Below are 25,327 nucleotides of genomic sequence, written 5' to 3' on the forward strand. Positions count from 1 at the left end.
AACATCACCTCTCATGCCCCAAACCAGGAGAGGCCCAATGGAAAGAAGACAAGACACTCAACCGGTGGCAACAGTGAGGTGAACCAGATGTTCGGGTTATCCAACAAGGATACCAAAAGTGCTTCCGGAATCAGTGATAAATTCTCTCGGAAACAATGGAAAAAATGGAAAATCTCCGCAGACAGAAGTTTCGCAAAAGAACCAGGTAGAAGTTCCACGACTGAAAAAGCACATGCACCACAATAAAAAAGCTTGCTGGAGAGTCTCCCTAGTGACGAACACAGAAGAGACTCAGGGACAACAGCAATCTAACGAGCTAACTAACATCTGTATCATCGCAATCTCCGAAGGAGATGGGGGGAGCGTGGGGGATTGAGAAAATACTGGAGGAGCGATTGAAAATCCGTAGGTATTACAGCTATCGCCTCTGACAACCGAGATAAAATGGCACCACTTTGCATAAAATGTAGGCAACCTGCATCTTAGCGTTCCTTCGACCCCTCTCTCTTCATGCTACGGTCATTGTAATCTACCTGCATACAGTATGACTCTTGCAGAACAATGTTATATTGCTTCAACAGTCCCATGTAAAGAAACCACAAGAAAATACGAAATACTTTGTGTTCTAGGTATTTGCCTTTTCAGGTTCTTAATGATTTGCATTTCCGTCTGGCATCATGTCAACAACCAAGGGCACAGTTACTCTCGCGCTCTAAAGTCCTCGTTTGCTAATTCCCACGTCTCAGTCATTGTGGCATCGGTCTTGGTTGGTTGTCTTCTCTCTGAAACTGGGTCACGTTATTCTGGTTCCTCTTATGTTGCATAACTTGGATGGAATCCTAAATATTACATGGAGGCAGGTCTGGATTTGGAATATTCCTCTGGAGAGGGTTGATGTGTTGGTCTCAGCAGGCCACTACTTTGGTCAGACTCAAACTGCAAATTCTCTTGGGCAATGGATTAAATCTTGGTTGGGTTCTCATATCCTCAGCTGTTCTGTGTTCAGTCGGCCCCCACACACGAGTGCGGTTCAGGGGTCAGGCGAGGACAAGGGCAGAGCTGAAGCACAAAACTTGGGGCTCGCCATCTCAGATCTCTCCTATTCCCCCCTTTTCCAGTGGCCGTGGTTGGCCAGAATGACCGTGGCCTCTTCAGGCCCCCTTTCTGCCAGACTTCGGTCTGCCCACTGGGTACTGATTTTGTTCTGCCCTCAGGAAAAAAAACTAAAAAAAGAAAAACAGGAGGTTACCTCCAGCTGGTCTCCCCTTCCAAGTCTTACATCAATCCAGAATCTGCCTGCTTTCGTTCACTCTCCAGTGTTGCCTGATTGTGGGCGCAATCTATTGATCAGGTTGTCCAGAATCTAGAGCTGGGCTCAGTTACAGCTTGCTCCACAATGGAAGCATAAACCTCCTCGAGGTTTTGAGGGGAAATTTAGTCAAAACTCAAAATGAGGTTTGAATGAGTGCCATTTTTCAAGCATTCTTTCCAAATAAGACCCTGTTCTGCTTATCCATTTGGTTCATTGATGCTTCCTGGTACCATTTTCTTCATATACATCCTGTATATTTCTTATTAGAGTATCGAATTGTATCATACTGAAATTGATTGTCATTTAAAAATTTCCTTTGTAATGTTTATTTTTGAGAGACAGAGAGACAGAGCGTGAGTGGGGTAGGGGCAGAGAGAGAGGGAGACACAGAATCTGAAGGCTCCAGGCTCCCAGCTGTCAGCACAGAGCCTGATGGGGGGCTCAAACTCACAGACCTTGAGATCATGACCTGAGCTGAAGATGGACGAAGTCTGAGCACCCAGGCGCCCCTGGTTGTGTTTCATTTGCCTAGATTTCCTTGGCATTAATTTGCTAATTTATGGAAGCCTCATTTGAGAGGTGCCTTTCCCTCCCTGTGGCACAAAGAATCCACAGTTTTTTTCCGAACGCACAACACTGTGTATTTCACTTCAGATCAGCTGAGATCACCCGTGGTCCAGCTCAGTTCCCGGTCTGCCTTGTCACTGTCCTGTTCAGTTCTTCAGGTAGGATCACTGATTTTAGGTTGGTTCCAAAGCTGTGTCTTCAGCATAGAGCTCAAAACGCTGGCAAGACGATACCTTATGTTCTGCCCTTGCTGATTTCATATGCTGATGATTCTCAAAACTCTGCACGGACAATTTAGTGACAGAATGGGAGACAGGTTCAAGCTATCTTCTCTGCTGTCCTTTTTTTTTTAATGTTTGAGAGAGAGAGAGACAGAGACAGAGACAGAGAATCCCAAGCAGGCTCTGTGATGTCAGCCCAGAGCCCAACAAAGGGCTGGATCCCATTAACCATGAGATCATGACCTGAGCCAAAATCAAGTCGGACGCTTAACCGACTGCGCCACCCAGGAGCCCGACTTTTTTTTTTTTTTTTAAGTAGGCTTCACACCCGATGTGGGGCTTGAACTCACAACCCTGAGATCAAAACCAAAGCTGAGATCAACAGTCAGACAATTAACTGACTGAGCCACCCAGTGACTGAGCCACCCAGGTGCCCTTGTCCTTTTCTTTATAAAAAATCTTTTTACTAGACTGAATCAGCTCTGAATGGAATTTTGCACAAACATGCAGAAATAACCTAACATTGAAGTTTTCTTTAATTATATAGTTACCTGCACTAAATTTGGGGGGATAAAATAAGGGAGAGAAACTAAAATGAGAAATAAAAAAATAAAAGCACAGTATTAAGCTTTATAAATGGACTTATTTTTAAAAATTAATTTCAGATATTAAAACCAATCAGAAACATTTAAATCAACTTCTCTTTTAAAGATATACAGACTACTTCTTCGGTTCTTAAATGTGACTTTTATATTCTGAATCTCCATAAGTTTCCATGAAAATGTATTAAGCTATCCAAGTATTTGGCTTATCTCTAATGTCTAAGAGGAACTTGATGCTATTGAAAAGAATACAAAAATATTCTTTTCCAGAGGTGATCTCATCTTAAATTTCATTTACGAAAACAAGAAGTACCTTTAATCATATACTATGAACAGTGGCAATCCCTGAGAAAATGACTCATTGCAGACAAAATAATTAGCTATTTCACTGGACTACATAATCCTCTCCAAAAAAAAAAAAAAACAAAAACAGAAACCAATCACTGCTTCCCCAAAGAAGTTACAAGAGGCCAAGAGCACACTAAAAATTCTTTATTGTCATTATTAAATGCATTATATAAACATGATAAGTGGAATATACTATACATTTGATGGAACACATATAGCCTTTATCAGGGTAAAAAAAAAAATACATAGCCAAGAATGGAAAGCAGCATACATTAAAAAAAAAAAAAGTGAACAGCTCTCATATATTACTGTCACTATACAATGTGCCAGGATGTTCTACAACCTTTCTATTAAACAAAAGGGAACTAAACATTATGTATGGTTTAAAGGAGTTAAATGCCAGATATTCCACACACAGAAGGAGAAAATATTAGCATCCTGGAATCATCTTTATTCCTGGTCCATTTTCTGCCCACTGGAAAAAATTGCACTGTTTTGCCTTCCCAAGAGGACACACGAAAAAATTCTTTCCGTTATTGGGTCCAATCTTCAACACCGTTCTCATGATAGCACGTCTGCCATGGTTGCAGAATGGGAAGGACAGATCCGCCCACTACAGGGTTAAAACAGAAGGATTGGGAAGTTTGGATGCAAGTTAGAAACACGTACAGCCTAAGCCTGGGTGCATCTGGTTAGCGCATCCCGTGTTCCCTGCCACTGTTAATCTGACATTGGAAAATAGAAGTCATTAGTGCTTGCCCTTGAAAAAAGCTTACATCCTGTACGAAGCATCTCTCCTGCAAATTTGCTTGAATCACACAAAAGACTGCCAAAACGCTCAGCTTCTCTTTGTCTACAGACATGTTTACAGGGGTTCTCTTGCTTTACTGAAAATAACTGAGAACGATCAGCATCTTGCTGTAAAGCCATCACCAGTGCTTCTGCTATGTTAAACCGATTAAGATCAAAGATTTGTTATGATTTTAATACTCAACTTCCTTCCTCCATCTCTTAGGAATAAAAAGAATCCAATACAGAATTACACGGATGAATTTAGGCAGATTCCATTGTATTACTCTTATAAACGTTGGCCTCAAGGGAACTATAAAGCAGGCTGTAATATTATTAATTTTCTACCTAATATTTTTTCCATTATGTCTACGAAAGCTCCTTGAGGGAATGTTGTCAGTTCAGTAGGATGCAGTCACGGCTCATGCAGGGGTTCAGACCCAGTCATTATCCAGTTTTCCTTGGAAAATTCCTTAGGAAGGTACCACACTGAAGACAGAGGTTTTCAAGCTCAGTAAGCCCAATCAGAAAATTTTTGCTCCAGCACGGAGACAGATCAGTATTTGCTGTTATGCACCAGATGCAGCAGTTGGTTGGAGAAATATGTATTTAAACATTGAAACCACAGTCAGCATAGTGAGAGACTCACATTCTGAGAAACACAGAAGGTGAGTCGGAGGAAGACGGACTCCAGACTCTAGGGTCCTGTCCTGTCTTCACTTCCAGGGACACACTCCCAGAACGGCAAGGGGGGAGGAATCGCCCTACATCTAAATTGTTATTGTGCAAGCTTGTGTGATAGGATTCACTACGTTTACTGTAAATCCAAGGTTTGTCTGTGTTCCCCCCCTCCACCCCCCCCCCCCCCCCCCCCCCCCGTGTACTTCTCCCCAGGGCATACACCAAAGGTTCTGTGGAAGGGAGGAAAAACACGTTTGTGTCCTGAATTATTCGCCACCTGCGTAAATCACTCAGTCCCTTTCTACCTTTATAAACCAAGGACCACACATCTGCACCTGTGGTTACCCACGGGCTACACCAGAATCATCTAACGGCTATTATTTGATTAGTTTTTCAGTTTCTGATGAAGCTCCTTGAGTTTTATGTTCTTCAACATTCAGGCTTTAGACTGAATGTCAGTGTGGCTCTTTAAAATTTAAAGGTGAACAAATTAAATAAATAAAACTTAAAGGTGAAAGCGGAAAACAAGATCGCTACTCATTACATCTTAATAATGGAAGCATGTGATGACAGTACAGCGAGCTTGAAAAAATCTTACACGTACTTGGAAAAATCCGCACTGCGCTTGTCTAGGTAGAGGACAAGCGTAAAACTGCCTGCCCTTGTTTTCGCCATCCTTCTGCACAACTCGTAGAACACACAGGCGCTTGTGTTTACCGCAGCGAGGACTGCCAGCATTTAATGCACAGGTACCATCTGTCACGTTAATTCCAAGTTCACTGTAACGACAGGTTACAAAGTTACTACAGCCCAACAGCGCTAAAGGGATAATCCCCACCGCCTTCCCCTGCATTAGAATTCTGCTTGTACAGGGGGTACCCGGCTGCCTCCATCGGTTAAGTGTCAGACCTCGGCTCAGGTCATGATCTCAGGGTCTGTGGGTTCGAGCCCCACATGGGGCTCTGTGTTGTCATGACAGCTCAGAGCTTGGAGCCTGTTTCAGAATCTGTGTCTTCTTCTCTCTGTGCCCCTCCCCTGCTCACGCTCTCTTTCTCTCTCTCTCAAAAAATAAACATAAAAAAAAAAAAAAGAATTCTGCTTGTACCAAGACGAGGTGCCAAAAAGGGGACCAGGGTCAATGGCAGGTCATTCCACACACTGCTACCACATCTGTTTAATTCTTGTTTTTCTCAGGTAATCCTAACTTACCTCCAAAGCCACCTGTGCACCCAAAGCATTCAATTAAAATTTCTGAAGTACGAAAACAGCTGAAATGTGTACCCAGCACACCTACTTTCCTTAGCTTTCATTTGTGATAACTGGTTCTTCCCTTACTCAGTAGTATAGGGTGGCCACTTTCATTTCCTCTAAAATATTCTCAAGTTCAGTAGCTCCCCAGCCCCCAAAGTAACTAGAATGACAGTCTTCTCTAATTATTTCCTCATCGGTAGCAAGCTCTCGTGGATGGCTGTGACAAGGCCAAAAAGATCACTCTTTCTATCGTCCATTTTAAAGACAATTTTCTACGCTTTTCTTTGATCAAGGCTACTATAATAGTTGCAGTCATATTTCAGCAAGGCCTGGGCTGCCTGGCAGAGAAGAAATGTGTATTTTGTCAAGCCAGTAGGGAAGCTTTATTCTCCCCCACAATTAGGATCAACTGTATCTGGAGGTTATTCCTGCGTACAGGGGACGAAGGTCAGAAGCCGGACTTCTACTGGTATCGTAGAAGCAAATTTTCTCTTAGAAAAAGAGCTTCATGGGTATTTTAACCTTTTTATATTCTGCATATTTTTATAATGCCTTTATGAGAGTTAGTCTCTTTAATAAACCAGTTGAAGAGAAACAGAGCTCACATTAATTGAAGCAGAAGTCCTTTTTTAAAAAATTTTTTTTTTAACATTTATTTATTTTTGAGACAGAAAGAGACAGAGCATGAACGGGGGAGGGGCAGATAGAGAGGGAAACACAGAATAGAAAGTGGGCTCCAGGCTCTGAGCCATCAGCCCAGAGCCTGACGTAGGGCTCGAACTCACGGTTCATGAGATCATGACCTGAGCTGAAGTCGGACGCTCAAGCGACTGAGCCACCCAGGTGCCCTCAGAAGTCCTTCTTAATATCACTATTTTAAAACTTTTTAATGATAAAAAAAATTCATCCTTTCTTATTTTTTTGGTTAAAATATCATCCTTAAATAATCTTTAGAAATACTTAAAAATTATAAACAGTTCTCGTTTCTTGTTTCCTAAACTACATACTTTTTTAAATTTTTTGAGTTCATTTATTTATTTTGAGAGAGAGAAAGAGAGAGCAAGCACAGGCAGGGGAGGGGCACAGAGAGGGAGAGACAGAATCTCAAGCAGGATCTGCACTGTCAGCTCAGAGCCTGACACGGGGTTCGAACTCACAAACCACAAGATCATGACCTGGGCTGAGGCAGAGTCGGACGCTTAACCGACTGAGCCACCCAGGCACCCCCCTAAAGTACATTCTTCATATACATGTTCCAGTAATGATGCTTCAAGGTCTATGTAAGTGAAATGTTCAGAGTTTGAGGTATTTTTTCTTTCCATTTTCATTGAGACACAGTTGACATAGAAAAGATATTTTATTTGTGATGAAACTGGTTTAAACTCTTCTATAAGACAGATGCTTAAGTAAATTGCTTTAAACTGACTCAAACATTCTGAGGGTAGTCTCCGAAGCTGTTCATGCAGTAGGCACTGCTAAGGAAATCATTACTGTTAAGTGTTTTGCCAGCAACTGTTTTGTTTGTACGTCCGTCGGGGTGGAGGACAGTTGCTTCTACTTTAGAATCCTAGGTATTAACATCCAAAAAGAGCAAAGCTGGAAGGCAACAGGATTTTCTTTTCCATACTCCCTCCATTTTTCCGATGCCCCTTTCAAAAGAGGATATATTAAAATTTTAACTTCAAGAGAAGTTAAATATCTAGGTGGTTGCAGAGAAGTCAAGAAACATCAAAAACGTGGGGCTGCCTGGGTGGCTCAGGCGGTTAAGCGTCTGACTTTGGCTCAGGTTGTGATCTCACTACTCATGAGTTCAAGCCCCGAGTCGGGCTCTGGGCTGACGGCTCAGAGCCTGGGGCCTGCTTGGAATTGTGTCTCCCTCTCTCTCTCTGCCCCTCTCCCACTCACGCTCAGTCTCTGTCTCTCAAAAATAAATACGTTAAAAAAAATTAAAAAAAAAATACTGAAACCAAAGCAAGTGGATCATAAATGTGCTTTTAAAGAAACTATCACGAGAAAGAAAAAAAAGGTAAAGAATATTGATAGGAGTGAAGTGATGCTCTCTTATAAAAAAAATACACACTTGCAAACAGTTTTCTACATTATTATGGAAATGGCTGTCTTAGATAACAATTAGTTGAACACTTCCAAGCCATCTGCTTCAACCTGGAAATCTCCAGAGTTCCATATAGCCAAGAGAGGTTTAAACTCTCTTTCCTAGTAAAGCTTTCCTGGGGAGGGGCAAAGTGGAAGGGTGGAAGGTAGGATTCAGTTGGGGATAAAAGGCTCCAGGGGTCCCCTCTGGCTCCTCATTTCTGTCTTTCATTCCATTTTCTTCCTTGGTGTAAAGCTAAAGAAAAACAACAGCCATAAGCTCTCTTATCCCTGGCACTCAGAGTATGGGCTGCTGACTGGAAGCATCGGCATCATCTGGGAGAGCCTGAGAAACACAGAATTAGGGGAGCCTGGGGGGCTCAGTCTGTGAAGCGTCCGACTCTTGGTTTCAGCTCAGGTCATGATCTCACAGTTCGTGGGATCGAGCCCCTTGTCAGGCTCAGCACTGGCAGTGTGGCAGAGTCTGCTTGTGATTCTCTCTCTCTCTCTCTCTCTCTCTCTCTCTCTGCTCCTCCCCCCCTTCTTTCTCTCTCTCAAAATAAATAAATAAATAAACTTAAAAAAGAAAAGGTAAAAGAAATACAGAATTACCCACCCTGCTCCAGATCGCCTGAATTCGAATCTGCATGTTAACAAGATTCCCAGGTGATTCGTATGCACATTGAGTCGCGAAGCTCTGAGTGAACGTAACCGAGATATTGATGCCACCTGTGATCGCATCAACTCTAAATATGCACAGCTAATCTTAATTTTATGATAGAAAACATTATCCAGGATAATTAAATGTTCTGACGAATCGAGGACTTCCTGGTTCCTCTTTGTTTCCATCATTATTTAAGAACTTTGTAAACTGTAGCAGAACATTTTCTCAGGTAAACTTAGCATAAGAATAGTTTAACTTATTTTATAATTAGGACCATCACTTTGAACAACAGACTATAAATGGTCTGTTAATGGATCGGGGTTGACAAATGTTATCAGATAGCACATATTTTTGGCCTGTGGGTCTTAACAGTCTCCGTTGCGACTACTCAATTCCGTCTGATATTGTAGCATGAAAAGCGGCCATGGAAACTATGGAAACCAATGGGAATGGAACGTGTTCCAATAAAACTTTATTTATAAAAACAGGTGGGAGGCTGGATTTGGCTCTGCCAACCATAGTTTCCTAAAGTAAAAGTCATTTGAACTGAGCAGCGCTTGATGCATAATAGGTTTTCAATAAATATTTGTTAATGAATACATAAATAACACTGAACACAGATCAGATAAAAACTCTTCTCAAGAGAGAATACATCACCACGCACAACTGTGTAATTTTAAAATGGATAGGTTTTCAATGCTCAATTCATCATGGCTTAACTAATTTTACAGATAGGGTGATTCTTTATAATAAAACTACTGTCTACATTTTCTTGAACCATTCAGTCTCACCGAATGTAGACTTTGTAGCTCAGTGGCATTTCAAGAATGAAAACAAACACGGGGGGGGGGGGGGGGGGGGAAATGACTCATCCTAGCTGGCCCCAGGTGGTTCTCTTCGGGATCAAATACCCTGAAGGTTACAGGAAGCATGAAGAAGGGGTGTTTCCCTGGTGTTAGAGGTGGCACTGCCAACCTTGATGTAGCAGATGTGAGAAAATGGTAGTGATTCTGCCAGTTTTATTTCCTCACCCAAGCAAACCTCTGCACCAGCTCAGGAGAAACCTTCACCCAAACAAACACATGGATTCTCTGAATACGTACCACTGTGTTTTGCTCTGTATTTACACTCATTGGATCAAAGACTTTAAACTGTTTCTAGCAGGTACTCTCAACTGCTAAAAAAACTGGTTCGACCGACCATCTAATTCATAATCCGGTCACTGGATAAAACTCCGGTATGTCCAAAGACCAATCCGAAAATATGCCTCCTCAACAGAGCATGTATCATGTAGTGATGGGATCAGTAATTAAGAGAACAAAAGGCGAATTAATTACCATATAATTATTAAAGAAAAAAAACTGCCTATAAATTCTCTGAGTGGACCACCTGTTTTCACGTATTATGTTGTGAGCTTCTGCTGGGCATCTTGTCCACAAGATGAACACTGAAGCTGCCAGACAAGGAGAAAAATGAAATAAATGACAGTAATTTGCAATTTATTCCTTGTAAAGTAGCTGGGTGCAGAAGGGCTGCTGGGTGAATGTATTTCATCACTTGACATTTATTCTGCTAGTTGATCTTGATTGATTTTAGAGTCTCAGTCCTGGGGTTCTTATATTCAACACATACACAGGCTGCGGCGTTTCTAAGTAATGTTATGCACTGTGATTAATCATATGACCCTATTACTAATGGCTTATGAAGAAATCATTTAAATTTAAGGTTACAGTAATATTTTTTAAATCCCTAATTCATTAGTTAAATTGTCTAAGATTTTCTACAAAGCACTAAGGAAACAAAAATATGCCAAGATATTTCATCTGAGTACAAAGAATGCCACAACACTAAAATGATCACATCTACATCTTTGCTCTTAAGCTACAGGAAAGACTTAACAAATGACTTTCTTACAGGATGGTCTCCCAACTCAGATGCTCCAGACCCTACCTCCTTCGTGACCTCTGATTAGGGCTCATCAGATGTTCATTGGGATAAAAATGTAAAGTTAGTCCTGATCCAGTCATTTAAATGCTTGGCCTCCATAGCTTAATTCAAACATCTGTCATTTCTTAGTATTATGGACACAAGTTAGAACAGATATTATAAATGACTGTGAATGAGATTTTTTGAGAGACGGTCAAGGAGAAATCATCAAGACTAACCTATGGCAAATTTAGTGTCGGGAGAGGAAACTGGAGACAAAATCATGTACTGACCACACACCGCCTCGGAAATCTGTTAGCAAGTAAGCTCGAACGAAGGGTTCCGAGAGCCTGGTCTGGGCCTGCACATCAAGTGGCCCCTGGTGGTGCGGCCCAAGGGAAGAACCTTCCCCTCAGCCAGGACACAGCCCATCGGTGGAGAAGCCAGTAACGCAAATCCCGCCTGAGATCGCATGAAATCCCACGCACACCAACTCTCCCTCCGCCTCTCTCCCACTGGCAAGACAACACCCATGGGAAGGAAACGCTCCAACTTCGCTTTATTTAGAAACGCAGGATGTATGGCACCTGCTTTCTGAAGGAAAAAGGAAAACACAGCTTGAAAAAGAAAACTGTGGAGACATGTCTCTCTCTGATGGAGGCCCAAGAGCAGGTGGCCAGAGTAGAGAAGCCCCAGATAAAGACCTACACGAGAGTGTGGGGACAGGTAGTTCTAGGTGCTGCCGTAATCACAGAAGGGGGACATCGTTTAGTAAAATTTCTCTATCTCCAGCGACAGCCATCGGGAGGCTGCTTCTAGATGGGAAGGTCAGAGTCTCAAAACATATCTGGTCTGCCTGTATTCACGAATTTGCAATGACAACTTTTCAAGGTCAGCTACAACTGTGGCACACACGCTCTGTGGGCCTTCGTGGCTGAAACACACACCATCCCACACGGCTGGAATACAGCCACCTTCTTCGGCAGCAATGCTGCTGAAAGGATCTCCTCTCTCTCTCTTTAGAAGACACATACTAAACTCTCATGACTAATAGTCTCCCTTTCGGAAGAACTATCTTTCTTTGGAAGGAAATATAAAAAAAAAAATGCAGGGGCACCTGGGTGGCTCAGTTGGCTAAGTTTCTGACTTCGGCTCAGGTCACGATCTCACAGCGTGTGAGTTCTAGCCCCGCTTTGGGCTCTGTGCTGACAGCTCAGAGCCTGGAGCCTGCTTCGGATTCTGTGTCCCCCTCTCTCTCTGCCCTCCACTTCACATTCTGTCTCTCTCTCAAACATTAAAAATTTTTTTTAAATAATGCTAACAGTGGTAATTGCTATCGGGTGATATTTTTCTTTATACTTTCCAGTATTTTCCAAATATTCTGTACTGAACACGTACATGGTTACAGTCAGAATAAAGTAACTTTGGGGGTGCCTGGGTGGCTGAGTTGGTTAAGAGTCAGACCCTTGATTTTGGCTGAGGTCGTGATTTTGCGGTTTTGTGAGTTTGAGCCCCACGTCGGGCTCTGCACTGACAACTAGGAGCCTACTTGAGATTCTCTCCGTCTCTCTGCCCCTCCCCAACTCGTGCTGTCTCTCTCTCTCAAAATGAATAAACTTAAAAAAAAAAAAAAAAAGAACTTTTTACAGATAGATGTAGAAGATTCTGTTTTTCATTCTCTTCCCTTCCCTAACATCATAAGCTAGAGAAAACATGGGAAGGAGATGGCTATAGTCACCTTTCCGGGTTTGATTCACCAAAATCAATGCAGCTTCCTCTTCTGCCTTCTCAAAACTCTGTTGAGAAACAGAGTGAGGCAAAGTGTGAGTGGGGGAGGGGCAGAGAGAGAAGGAGACACAGAATCCCAAGCAGGCTCCAGGCTCCGAGCTGTCAGCACAGAGCCGGATGCGGGGCTCGAACCCACAAACCGCAAGATCATGACCTGAGCCGAAGTTGGACGCTCAACCGACTGAGCCACCCAGGTGCCCCGAAACATCTTTTTATATCGTTAAAACTTTTAGTTCACTTATGATGGTGAATGCATAGAACTATCAACACAGTTAGTTTGGACAATTCAGGATTAACTGTCTTCTCGTTAGGAAATAAAGTGTCATAGAAAGGGCAACACTTCACCAACTCCAAGCAGCGCAGAGGTGGCTTTAACAGAGGTTTATATTTGCTTGTTATTATTTTTTACCATCTGAAAGTCATTCAGCTACCAATTTTGTTCCTATTAGGCAACACAATAAAGCAGTGGTAATTAAGGGATGGTATACAGATCAGCAGTTAGAGGCCTGTCTCCGGATTATCAGGAATGTCTCTGTGAATGACACATAATGGGAAAGGCTTACTGAAATTAAACAAAGATGAATTACAAAGACTTGACATTAATTAAAAATGTTTCTTTTTTAAAAATATAATTTATTGTCAAATTGGCTAACATACAGCGTGCTCTTAGTTTTGGGGACAGATTTCTGTGGTTCATCACTTACATACAACACCCAGTGCTGATCCCGACAAGGGCCCTCCTCAGTGCCCATCACCCATTTTCCCCTTTCTGTGAATGGCACATAATGGGAAAGCCTTATTAAAATTGGACAAAGATGAATTACAAAGACTTGACACTAATTAAAAATGCTTCAACAAAGCATCCTAGCATTTTGGAATCTATACTATGTTCTAAATTGTAGTCTTTGGTACTCAGAAAAATAACAAGAAAATAGTTAATGGGATGCAGAGAGGCGTTTCAGAATGTTGGAATGAATGAGGAGGCCTCAGACTGTGGTCTTCTGAGGGCTCTGTGCTGAAAGATACTGAACGGGGGGAGTGGATAGAAAGAGGAGGCGTGGTCCCTTCCAGCAACGCTGTGCAAGGGGTGGGGCCCACCCTTCTCGCCCAGAGAACAAAACACCCTGTGACAAGGACCACAATGTGGGGTCCATAAGTCAAGAATGAACTTTCTCATCTCTAATTGAAGGGAGAGAGAACACTTTGAGAACACAATAGAAACTGCATCAATGAGCTGGTTCCTAATCACGGGTTCGCTCTGAGGTTTTACATTCTCTGAACGCATGAAATTGCGAGCTGTAAAAAGAGTTATTTTGAAGGATTTCAATGAAATCAGTACAATTGTCTGGGTAAAGATTTTAATAACAAGGGGTAGGAAGGATAAAGAAGAGAAAAAATTCAGCATTTTTCTGTTCCACCTGCAAAGATATTCTTACAGAAATCCTCCCTTTCAGTTTATGAAGTGCTTGGACTGAATAACAAACTCAAAAGTTGCTGAAATCTGCATAAAACAAAGCTTTATTGAATAATTCATTAGAAATAGTAGAGAACAGATGTGATCATCTCAGTTTTTTGAGATACAAAGGCACATACTCTTTTAGCACAAGCATGTTTTCCCTCCTCGTTTAAGAAAAAAAAAAAAGGACTGAACAGAATATTAGCATGGTTTACATGCAAAGGCTGGCAATTCCTTTAAACCTTGCAGAAAGAAAGCATTTTACTTAGGAAATATCAAGATGGAACACGATATATAGCTTTGTATAATTAGCCGCCTTTGAACTCAAAATCAAAATTCAGTCTTACCGATAGGTCTTGAAGTCAGGCAAGCATCACAAGCCTTCGAAGACGGCCTGTTTATGAGCGTGCAGACCACACACGTCCACTGCTCTTCGGATTTCCGAGCCACATGGTCCCCTCTGCTGGACGGCCAGGTGACCGTAGTGTTTCTCCTTGGCAGCGTGCTACCAGAGAATTTTGTAACGTTAACCATTACCACTCTTCCGGTTGCCTTGTTCCTATATATTCAGGGTGTTTTAGAAACTCCTACAGAAACATTAACATCCAAATGTGTACAAGCCCTAACTATCTCAGAATAAAATGTTTCTGCTTGCGTCCCGCTGACTGCTATTAAAGACAGAAATAACAAATAAATGTTTTTGTTTACAGTCAGAGCTGTGGTTTTGTTTTTTTAAAACCCTCTAAGAACATTTGACGTAACCACTAGGAAGCATTTCTCAAATAACGTTTTAAGTAAGAGGCACTCTTCCCAGAGCCAACCTAAGATATCTCTGTTCAACCCAATTGGCAGGTGGGGATGAAGCAAAGACTTGGGCAGAAATTAGAACGTGGAAAGCAGAACGAGAAACATTTTACACTTCTTTCATGTCCAGGTCTCTCCAGAATTTCTCAACATTATCCACTAAGCACTACACCAAATAGCTGATGTGTAATGAAGAAAAAGATCCCCAGCCTCGGCGTACTTTCCTTCAGGCAAATCTGTTTCATGTTAGATATCTAATAAGATTAGTAAGAAAACCGTAAAACCAACCCTGATTTTTGGACACAAAAGTGAATCATGATTTTCCAACTGGAGTTCCTGACTGGTTATTTGTCGTTACACAAAATGCCTTTAAAAGCTCTGATCAAGTCCTACTCTTAAACACATCGTGCCGGGACGCCTGGGGGGCTCAGTGGGTTGAGCGTCCGACTTGCCCTCAGGTCACGATCTCATGGTTCACGACCTCGGGCCCCACACCGCGCTCTCTGCTGTCAGCTCAGAGCCCGCTTCAGATCCTCTGTCCCCCTCCGTCTCTCCCCCTCTCCCGCTCACTCTCTTTCTCAGTCTCTTGCTTTCTAAATAAATAAATGAATAAATACACTTACAAAACAACAGCACCCCATTCTGTAGAGCATGTCACATGGGTAAGCACCATGGCAGCATCACAGGTCCCTTTATTCCCAACATTAATACAGAAAAAGCTCTTTTGGTAAAAGCCACGGTGCCTTACATCTCACAACACGAGTTCTTTGACTCCCAGACGTACCTGGTCTCCTGTAACATTTTGCTCCTTACATATAATTACGCCAGTTGTTGAATTCACCCTTGTCTGGTGAAATAACAAACAACACAAGCAAATCTGGAAATCAGACACATGTCGCTGTGGCCCTTTGATGTTTACTGACTTTTTTCTTATTCCTATGGAATACCAGACCTTCCACAGAATTTGCTTGACCTAAGTCCTGCCCTCCTCCCAACTTACTCTGAAAGGCAGCAAGATGTATTTATTCATAATTAAATAAACACGATTTAAGTAATCCTCAGATTTTCAACAAGCCTCAATTTTTCACCTCTCTTATCTTCTAGCCTATAGATTTCACTAACCATAAGCATATATTCACTGTGACCTACATCCGGCAGCTTTGGAAGCATTTTTCCCCTTACTGCTCCACTGTTAATCACTACCGAGAAATTCTTTCCAATCCCCCCTTGGATGTGCAACAGGAATTTCCAATTTCATGTAGTAGTGGAGTGCGGAACGGTGTCCTGAAGGCATCGCATCACAATGCCAGGAACCTGTAAAGGTGAATTTACAAAGAGGACCTCTGCAGATGTCCTCTTGACATGGGGGAGATTACCCTGGATTATCTGGGTGGTCCCTTACTCCAAACACAAGTGTCCTTGGAAGAGAGAGGCAGAGGGAATTTGATGCCCATGCAACAGAAGGCGATGTGACCAGAGAGGCAGAGACTGGAGTGACGCAAACCACAAGCGAAGGAAGCCGGGCAACCACCGGAGGCTGGAAAAGGCAGTGGGTTCTCCTCTAGCGCCTCTGGAGGGAACACAGCCCTGCCCACACCTTTGGCCCCAGTGAAACTGCTGTTGAACTTCTGTCATCCACAACTGTGCGAGAATACATTTCAGTTGCTTTAAACTATCAGGTTTGTGGTAGTTTGTTATGGCAACCACAGGAAGCTAGTGCAAATAAAACGTATGATCACTTCCCCAGCCCCAACACACACACACACACACACACACACACACACACACACACACACACTCCTTTGCAACTGCCAGTCTGTCTCATCTCAGTAAACGCCATCACTGTGCACGCCACCCGTCAGGCCAAACACCCACAAGAAGTCATTCCTAACACTTCTTACCCTCACATCCCACATCCAGTGCACCAGCAAATCGCGTAGGCTCCGCTCCAGGGGCAGACGTACCCTGAAGCTCAAGAAGCTTCCGCAGCTGTGTTCTCCTCTAAGGACCGGAGTGGGGACCGGGAACAACGGAAGCAGGAACCCCAGCCGCCTGCCGGGGGCCGACAGCACCCTCGGCGGTGTCCGCCCCGGGATTCTTGGTAGGCAAGGCCCGTACCCCACCAGCACTATCCCGCACCTGCCCGGTGCCAGGGACCACGTGCCCTGGTGGCGTCGGGAGCCGCTGCACCATCTCGACTTTCAGGAGAAGGACCTGAGACAGCCCGCCCATCCTTCGCTCAAGGGCCAGGGTGACCCAGGCTGCGAGGCCATTCACCACGCTCACCACCCTACCACCAGCCCAGGACCAGCCTGGAAGAGGTGAGACGTCAGAGGCAGCCGAGGGAGAGCCGAGGGCTGGCTGTCTCCTCCAAGGTGGTAGCTGTCACACTAAGGTCCTCGGGCCACCAGCATCAGCATCGTGTGGGAACTTGTCCGACACCCAGACTCTCAGGCCAGGCCCTCCCCGGGCCTTCGACTTCGGGGCCGAGCCCCAGCCATCTGTGCGGACAGCCCTCCACAAAACCGTGGTGCACACGGACGTTTTAGGAACCGTCGCTCCGAGGGCCTCCCCACAGACAGCAAGTGGCGCTTGAGCAAAACGGTACAGGGCAAGCGAGAGATGTGCCACCACTGAAAGCCGATTGTGAAGCCAAAGGACGATCTGCTCGTCTATCGATAATGGAAAAATACGATGCTGTTGATGGTGAAAGAAACTACAAGGCAAGAAGTAGGCAAGAAGCCAAAACATGGAAGAAGGTAATCACCCAGCCACGGCAGGTAGCTGAGAGAGTCTTACTTGTCTGATGTCCGTGGTGTTTAAAAACTAAAATTTGTTGTCTATTTCTTATTCTAAATATTCACAGTAGGAGCAAACTTTGCATTCATACTTTTTAATATATTTTTTTTCATAAAGAAGTCCCCTAAATTGTTTAAGTTTCAGTCCTTAACCCTACCTGAACTTCTAATATAGCCTAAGGGGCACCTGGGTGGCTCAGTCAGTTAAAAGCGTCCGACTTCGGCTCAGGTCATGATCTCGCTGTCCGTTGAGTTCGAGCCCCGTGTCGGGCTCTGTGCTGACAGCGCAGAGCCTGGAGCCTGCTTCGGATTCTGTGTCTCCCTCTCTCTGCCCCTCCCCCACTCACACTGTCTCTCTCTCTCTCTCAAAATAAATAAATAAAAATGAAACCATTAAAAAATAAAAATAAAAAGAGCCTAAACTGAACCATTTTTTACCACCCCACCCCACCCCACCCCAGCCAAGCTGCCATCATTTACCACTGGCACTAGTGAGGGCACCCAGATGTCATTCCTTCACTCTGGTCACACCACAGTCCCTTTTCCACACGGTGGCCGCACGATCCTCGTAAAACACAAGTCAGTTTACGTCATCTGTCTCCTCAAAACCTTCCGGTGGCTTCCCGGCTAACTCAAAGTCAGTGGACCCCACGCTGCCCACGGTGATCACTTGACATATGAATCGGTTACTTCTCTCCTGTTCCACACCTCCGACGGCATCCTAGCACACTCAGAATAAAACCGCAACTTCTTCTCACGGCCGGGCGGGCCCTGCGAAGCGGAGCAGCCCTGCGCCCACATTCACTCTGCTCCGCTCAGTCATGCCTGCCTTCCTTCTCTCCGTGACACCAGAGACTTCTTCGTGCTTCTCCAGTCGCCTTCTCCTCCGCCCCGATCTTTACAAGACATCAGACCTTCTCAAAGTCTCCTCAGGGACTTCATCCACCCAACCTATTGAAAATGAGCTTCCCTGTCGCCATGTGTCCCCTCACTGAGGCTGATGCTTCTTCTGAGCACTGCGTGTCATTATCTGACATCTTACACATACACGGACATAGAGCCTTTTCTTAAGAAGATCTCCTCCCACTGCAATATAGAGTTCCACAGATATGCCACAAAGAGAGGTTTAACGAACGAAGTTTGTCCTACGTTATCTACTGAATTTGCTTTCTGGAAGATCACCATTTCTGGCTTGTCATCCCTCAAGCCCCACCTGCTCTAACGGCCTGGATCACTTCCCAGGGCTCTTCCAAAGCGCTCCTTTTCTTCTTCTCATCAGCAAAGTGAAGGCAACCTCAAGGCTTTCTCCGGGACTTTCCCTGCTTCTCTTAGGACATACTCTCAGTGACTGCAAACACTAGCGGGTTCAACTATGATCTCAGGTTATCAGGTAATGGGGAGGGGCTGTGTTCTCAGAAATCAAAGACTTAAGATACAGGTGGAGGATGAGGGTGTCGCCAAGGAAATCTTTGCACTTCTCAATGGAAACTACGTACAAGTATGGGAAACAACTCATTTTGCTTTGTCGAAACAAAACAGACTATTTTTTCAAAGGTAGAAATGTACACATTAATTAACAAAGAAAGTGAGGCAAAATAAAGCACCATTTAAAGAACGTTCGAATAAAAAGAACACCCAGGGGCGCCTGGGTGGCTCAGTCAGTTACACGTCTGACTTCGGCTCAGGTCGTGATCTCACAGCTTGTGGGTTTGAGTCCCAAGTCTGGTTCTGTGCTGACAGCTCAGAGCCTGAAGCCTGCTTCAGATTCTGTCTCTGTTTCTCTCTCTCTCTCTCTACCCCTCCCCTGCTCACTCTCTCTCTCTCTCTCTCTCTCAAAATAAACATTGAATAAAAAGAACATCCATGCTGCTGCCCAACTGCTATTTCAGTGGAACCAACTGCTACTCCATTCTAATCGGGCCCCTTCTTCACGGGGCACTGGTACTTCCCGGGGTGACTCCAGTCTCACCGGGACCCTCCCTCATGGGGCACGGGGCCTTCCTGGGAGCCCTCCAGAACATGCTTCTTCTGCCGAAAGGAATTTACTATCATGAGTCTTGAGAGAAGAGGCTTAAGCAGGAAGCACCTTAGATCTGCCTTTATCCTTTCCACCTGTTCTGTCTGTGGAGTGCCCAGCCAAGGGCGCCTCGGAGGGTTCCGGTTCCCGAGACTGGAGCTTTTACACCTTTCTACCAATCCCATGAATTACACCAATGTTCGTTTTGGATACAAGACCCACAGATTCCCATGCTAGTGCAAGATAATTTGAGCTGGGTTTCTTCCCTTGTACTCAGAAGAATCCCTTTTAAATTATGTTTTTTTTTTTTTTTTAATTTTTTTTTTTTCCACGTTTATTTATTTTTGGGACAGAGAGAGACAGAGCATGAACGGGGGAGGGGCAGAGAGAGAGGGAGACACAGAATCGGAAACAGGCTCCAGGCTTAAATTATGTTTTTAAACATGACAATCGTGTGATCAAACTCGCTTCCCAAAACAAGGCTGTCCTGTCAAGACTAACCCGTTAGAGATTTGCCTCATTCATGTCTCCTAAGTGCCTTGTGATTGCCCCGTTTCCCCTCAGACATCTCTGCCAGCTCAGACCTGCCTTAAGAATTGGCTCTTGGGGCATCTGGGTGGCTCGGTCGGTTGAGCGTCCGACTTCGGCTCAGGTCACGATCTCGCGGTCGCTGAGTTCGAGCCCCGCGTCGGACTCTGTGCTGACGGCTCGGAGCCTGGAGCCTGCTTCGGATTCTGTGTCTCCCTCTCTCTCTGCCCTTCCCCCCTCACACTCTGTCTCTCAAAAATAAATAAACGTTAAAAAAAAAAAAAAAAAAGAACTGGCTTGTGAACATCAGTAACTTCTCATTAACTAGCAACCAATTCTCAATACTTTCCAAATTAGATGGTTTTCAGAGACCTGAACGTGTCTCCTGGTAGGAACAAACACCCCCCCCACCCCCACCCACCCCCGGCAGCTCTCCACATGCATGTTCCTGCCTCATGTCTTGGAGGAATTCCTTCCACAGATCTCAAAGGTCACGTTCTTCACCTTTCCTTGCCCTCCCCAACGTGGAAGAACGACTCCACTGCTATTGGTACAAAAGTGCCCTCTGCAGCACTTCCATTCCAAACCCGGGGGGGGGGGGGGCGGTTAATGATCTACTTACTCATTCACTCCCCACCTTAGGCTCTGACGGGCTAAATTTTAACTGTTTTTTTATGTTTATTAATTTTGAGAAAGAGAGAAAGAGCATGCACACACGTGTGAGCGGGGAAGGGCAGAGACAGAGGGAAAGAGAGAATCCCAAGCAGACGCAGAGCAGACCCTGACACAGGGCTTGCTCCCACGAACCGGGAAATCGTGACATTGAGCCGAAACCAAGAGTCGGACGCTGACCGACCGAGCCACCCAAGCGCCCCTAAACTTTGTCTATGTATTTGCAGTACCTGAATTATAACAGACACTAATTAAGACAGTAGTAACAAATTTTCAAACATTTATAAAACAAAGACTAGCACAGAAAAGGAAAAGACAGCAGTTTCCTCATAAGGAAAAAACACTCACCTGTATATATTACGCTAGCTCGTATACAAAGAGCCAACAATAAATGGTGTAAGTATTCAGTGTGGCGTAATCCATAAACACTAAAATTGGGGGAGAGCTTCATGAAGGAGTTAAATAAACTTTGTGTGATTCAAAGAATAAAAGGGATCAATGCCGTTGGGCTTTTGTGTTTCTTCAACTAAATCTGAGATGACTTTAACTTAGGATGAGAAAATGGAATCAACATTAAAAATGTTCAAAAACTCATCCAGAAAATGAAGAGAATACACTTCGGTACAGAAACCTGTAAGAATAGGACAAATGCTACTAGTTTTCGAATGTCCTATTATACACACATTTGTTTGTCAATATACAGTTGCTCTTCCAAATGATGTCTTGAGCTGAATGCCAATGCGTAAGTCGGAAGTAGCTTAGGAGAGGGGACGGCTGGCAGGGCTCAGAATATTTGCAGCAGAGCAAGGCCTCCCCGAGCTCACAGATGCCCCTACGTCTGTTGCAGGGAACCCTTCAGTCTTTAAAACCTGGTTTCCAACAACCTTTGCAATCAACATTTACATGATAATCAACATATTTCTTTCATCATGTGGAAGAATACTTTTTTTTTAAACCCCCCAAACTATCAATTCACAGAAAACAAATACAGAACATCAATCATTTATTCAGGAGACAAACATTTATCCAATGTCCTTCTGCCAGATACTGCGTCATACACATTTGGTCAGATAAGAGTACACCTATAACATTAAAACTAAGAAAGCCATAAATCTGCACAATAAATATATTACCTAAATATACCTCAGATCTTGGTGGCAGAACGCTGGGGTGAAGAAGCCGAGAGGAAGTAGCTGTGAGTGGTTGAGGAGCTTAGAACAAGAGAAGGGGGGATGAAAAGGAAACCACAGGGGCAGGGGGGGCGGGGAGACTGCCGCAGACACACGGGGGAAGGCGCAGATGGGGGCCTCCCCCAGAGACCGCCCCCGGCCCATCACCTCCAGCCCGTGGGCCTAAGCCTGCCATTGGGCAAGATGGCGCCTCCCTCCCCAGGGTCCACAGCTGCTTCCTTCCCTGCTTGGGCACTTATTCCTCAGCACATCACTGTGTCTTCCCGGCTCACTCTTTTGCTCCTACTCTGGATATTCCCTGAAGCTCAGACCTTGGTTCCTGCCTCTCTACATTCCCTGTGAACTGATTTCTTTTGAGTATTTCACTTAGTAAGGGCACCTGGGTGGCTCAGCCGGTTGAGCGTTGGACTCCTTCCTGGTTTGGGCTCAGGTCATGATCCGGGGTCATGGGATCCAGCCCCGCGTCAGGCTCCTCACTGAGGATGGAACCTGCTTAAGATTCTCTCTCTCCCTCTGTGCCTCTCCCCTGCCGGTGCTCCCTCTCCCTCTCTCCAACATGAATAAATAAATAAACAAAACGAAGACTTGCCCGTAATAACCATCAAGCCATGACCTGCCAACTGTGACAGGGCCCATAACACATCTCTTCAGACAGTCCACTGTTGCTTTACATGGACAAAATTCACCTTTTCTACTCTATCCCAACTCTCCCAGACCCTCTGAGTGAACATTTCTATTACTTGGTCTGAAACTTCTTACATCACCTTACATAGCAAACCTGTCAAAATTCTCGCTGACTTTTAAGATTTTTAACCCAAGTCCCGCTCCCCTTCTCCGTTCCCAGGGTCCTGGCCTCAGGCCCGGCAACCGTCACTGCACCAGCTTCTTGGCCTCCCCCCCCCAATGAAGAGTCCTTAATCTCCTGAGTTAGGCAATACATCAACCATTCCCAGAACAGCTAATAATTCCTAGTCTTTGATCCCATTCTACCTGTAAAACTGGCTTTTATGATCCACCAACCCAGAGCCTCCTGTGGCTTGGCCCGTGTTACCGCCATCCCTCAACCATGCTGTGATTATTCCTTAACGGTCAGGGTCTCTCTGCTCCACTTTCCCAATGGTGTTTGTTTTCTCAGTTCACCAAAGCGCCAACTGTCTTTTAAAAGTAAACTTCAGGGGCGCCTGGCGGGCTCAGTCGGTTAAGCATCCGACTTCGGCTCAGGTCACGATCTCGCGGTTCGTGAGTTCAAGTCCCGCGTCGGGCTCTGTGCTGACGGCTCAGAGCCTGGAGCCTGCGTCAGATTCTGTGTCTCCCTCTCTTTCTCTCTGCCCCTTCCTTGCTCATGCTCTGTCTCTCGCTCAAAAATAAAACATTAAAAAAAAAAAAAGAAAAGCAAACTTCACACTTTTTCTATGACATCTTTCCAGCTTTGTGTGTACATATAAACACTGAACATCCCTGAACTCTTACAGCACTTCATGTGCTTTGTGTCTGTACTGGTTATTTTGGCTTATGATCACATACACTCCTTCATATTATTACTTTTTAAATGTTTATTTGTTTTGAGAGACAGAGAGAGGAAGTGTGAGCAGAACAAGAGCGGAGACACAGGGAGAGAAAGAAAATCCCAAGCAGGCTCTTGCTCAGCGCGAAGCTCGACGTGGGGCTCGATGCCACGGACCGTGAGATCATGACCTGAGCTGAAATCAAGAGTGAGACACCTGGGTCAGCCACCCAGGCGCCCAACACTCCTTTATATTATTGATATTTGTCCCAGGCTTTCCCAAAGGGACCTAAAGCCTTTTACCAGGGTAACTGAGCACTGGGGAAGAGGAAGTAATCAGACCTTTTGGGGACCACTGGACACTGGCTCCAAACAGAGGCTAATTCAAAGAGACTCAAAACAGCACTGCGCTCCACTGACAAAGTAGGGGCTTAGAGAGGTCAGGTGATCAATGGAGTCGTAGCTCAGATCCATCTCAGTGGGTCCCTGAACCTATCCTGTGGTTATTTCCCTAGTTCTGGAAGGCGTAATTGGAATAGACATACTCAGCAGCCGGAAGAGTCACCGCGTTCTTGTTTGGCAAGCAGCCAATTATTTAACGAATAAGACAAGAATTTTGTACAGAGATGTGGCTTAGGTTTTTTAATATTATTTCTAACTAAAGCAAAAACCTTTGAAGAGAGTTGCATTTGTCCAATTATTGACCTATCTACACCTCCTGGTAATCATTTTACAGACAAGATAAAAACCAAATGCTAGATATTAACATCTGAACTGCATTTGTTCTACTGAATCCAGAAGTGGTCCATTTATCGTCTTCAGCTTATCCTGATTTCTGTTGTGGTTGTTGTTTTCATTTGACAGAGAGAGAGAGAGACAGAGAGAGTGTGCATGAGCGGGGGATGGGGAGAGAGAGAGGGAGAGGGAGAGGGAGAGGGAGAGAGAGAGAGAGGGAGAGAGGGAGAGAGGGGGAGAGAGAGAGAGGGAGAGAGGGGGGGAGAGAGAGAGAGAGAGAGAGAGGGAGAGGGAGAGAGGGAGAGAGAGAAAGAGAGAGAAAAGGGGAAAGAGAAAGAGACTGAGAATCTTAAGCAGGCTCCATACTCAGGGCGGAGTCCAACGCGGGGCTCGATCCCACAACCCTGGGATCATTACCTGAGCTGAAATCAAGAGTCAGGCGCTCAACTGACTGAGTCACTCAGGAGCCCTATCCTGGTGTTTTGATAATGTTATTTACCATTTCCTTCCAAGGGTTCAAATGTCTTTGAATTATGTTCTTACTAATAGCTTTTGAGTTAGCCAATTAGGGCAAATGGTATATACGTTTACATTAGGTAACTCACCATATGTCAACATGTTGAGGATTTTCTTTTTGACAGCGAGGACAGAAATATGTCATCCTGTTATTCTCTCCTAAGCGACACACAGTTATTTTGCAACAGCACTGACAACAGTTAGGACGCTTGTAAACCTTACAGTGTTTAGAGATAACAGATCCAGTTTTCCGGCACTAAAAACAAACAAACAAAAAACCAAACATTATAATATTTCTATAAGACAGTGTTGCTAAGGAGCCAAAGATACGTTCTTGAAAGTCATTTCTGAAAATAATTTGGTTAAAATTTACATGCTTGTACATATGTCCATATAATCTTTTCTTTTCATCTGAGAAAAAGGTATTGACAAGATTCAGCAATATTTGTCAAACAACATTTGTGTGAAATAATTAAGTCATTATTTTACAACTTATTAGTATTCAAAATTATCCTTTGCATAGAATTATCTTTTTATCTAAATGGGATACAAAAGTTCTACAATGTAAAATGTCTCTTAAGCTTTTAAGGTTTTTTTTTTTTTTAATTAAACATAATTATGTGGTTATAAGAAAAAGACTAGATTAGCTTGAAATCTGATTTATTTTTAGAACACTAAAGCTGCTCACTTTCTTTCAACAGACAAAAACAAAACATTATTTCTAGGGCCAAAAACTTGAGATCATCTTCTTTGTTGATCTGACAATACTTTTTCACCTTTCATCTTACAAATTCACTAAAAAAGAAAATAAAAATTCAAATGCCTTCCTAGCCAAGAACATGTTCCATTTGGTATACATTCTAACTC

The 25,327-nt window shown here is 44.1% G+C and overlaps 1 protein-coding gene across 1 annotated transcript in view; it reads right to left on the reverse strand.

The window, feature by feature from the left end:
- Positions 1–3,179: 3,179 nt before the first annotated feature.
- The window catches only part of NEIL3 (nei like DNA glycosylase 3), a 51,107-nt gene continuing 28,959 nt past the window's right edge, over positions 3,180–25,327 (reverse strand). Inside the window, exons 8-11 of the mRNA XM_047092340.1 lie at positions 24,550–24,716; positions 14,044–14,201; positions 5,125–5,339; positions 3,180–3,663 (exon numbers count right to left, since the gene is read on the reverse strand). Of these exons, the coding sequence (XP_046948296.1) occupies positions 3,481–3,663; positions 5,125–5,339; positions 14,044–14,201; positions 24,550–24,716 (723 nt within the window). The 3' untranslated portion in view covers positions 3,180–3,480. The remainder of the gene's footprint in view (positions 3,664–5,124; positions 5,340–14,043; positions 14,202–24,549; positions 24,717–25,327) is intronic.

The sequence above is a fragment of the Lynx rufus genome, unplaced genomic scaffold (genome assembly GCF_022079265.1).
Source record: "Lynx rufus isolate CCGP_SWC_20201006 ecotype Redwood Valley unplaced genomic scaffold, mLynRuf1.p SCAF_3, whole genome shotgun sequence".
In the NCBI taxonomy this organism is placed as follows: domain Eukaryota; kingdom Metazoa; phylum Chordata; class Mammalia; order Carnivora; family Felidae; genus Lynx; species Lynx rufus.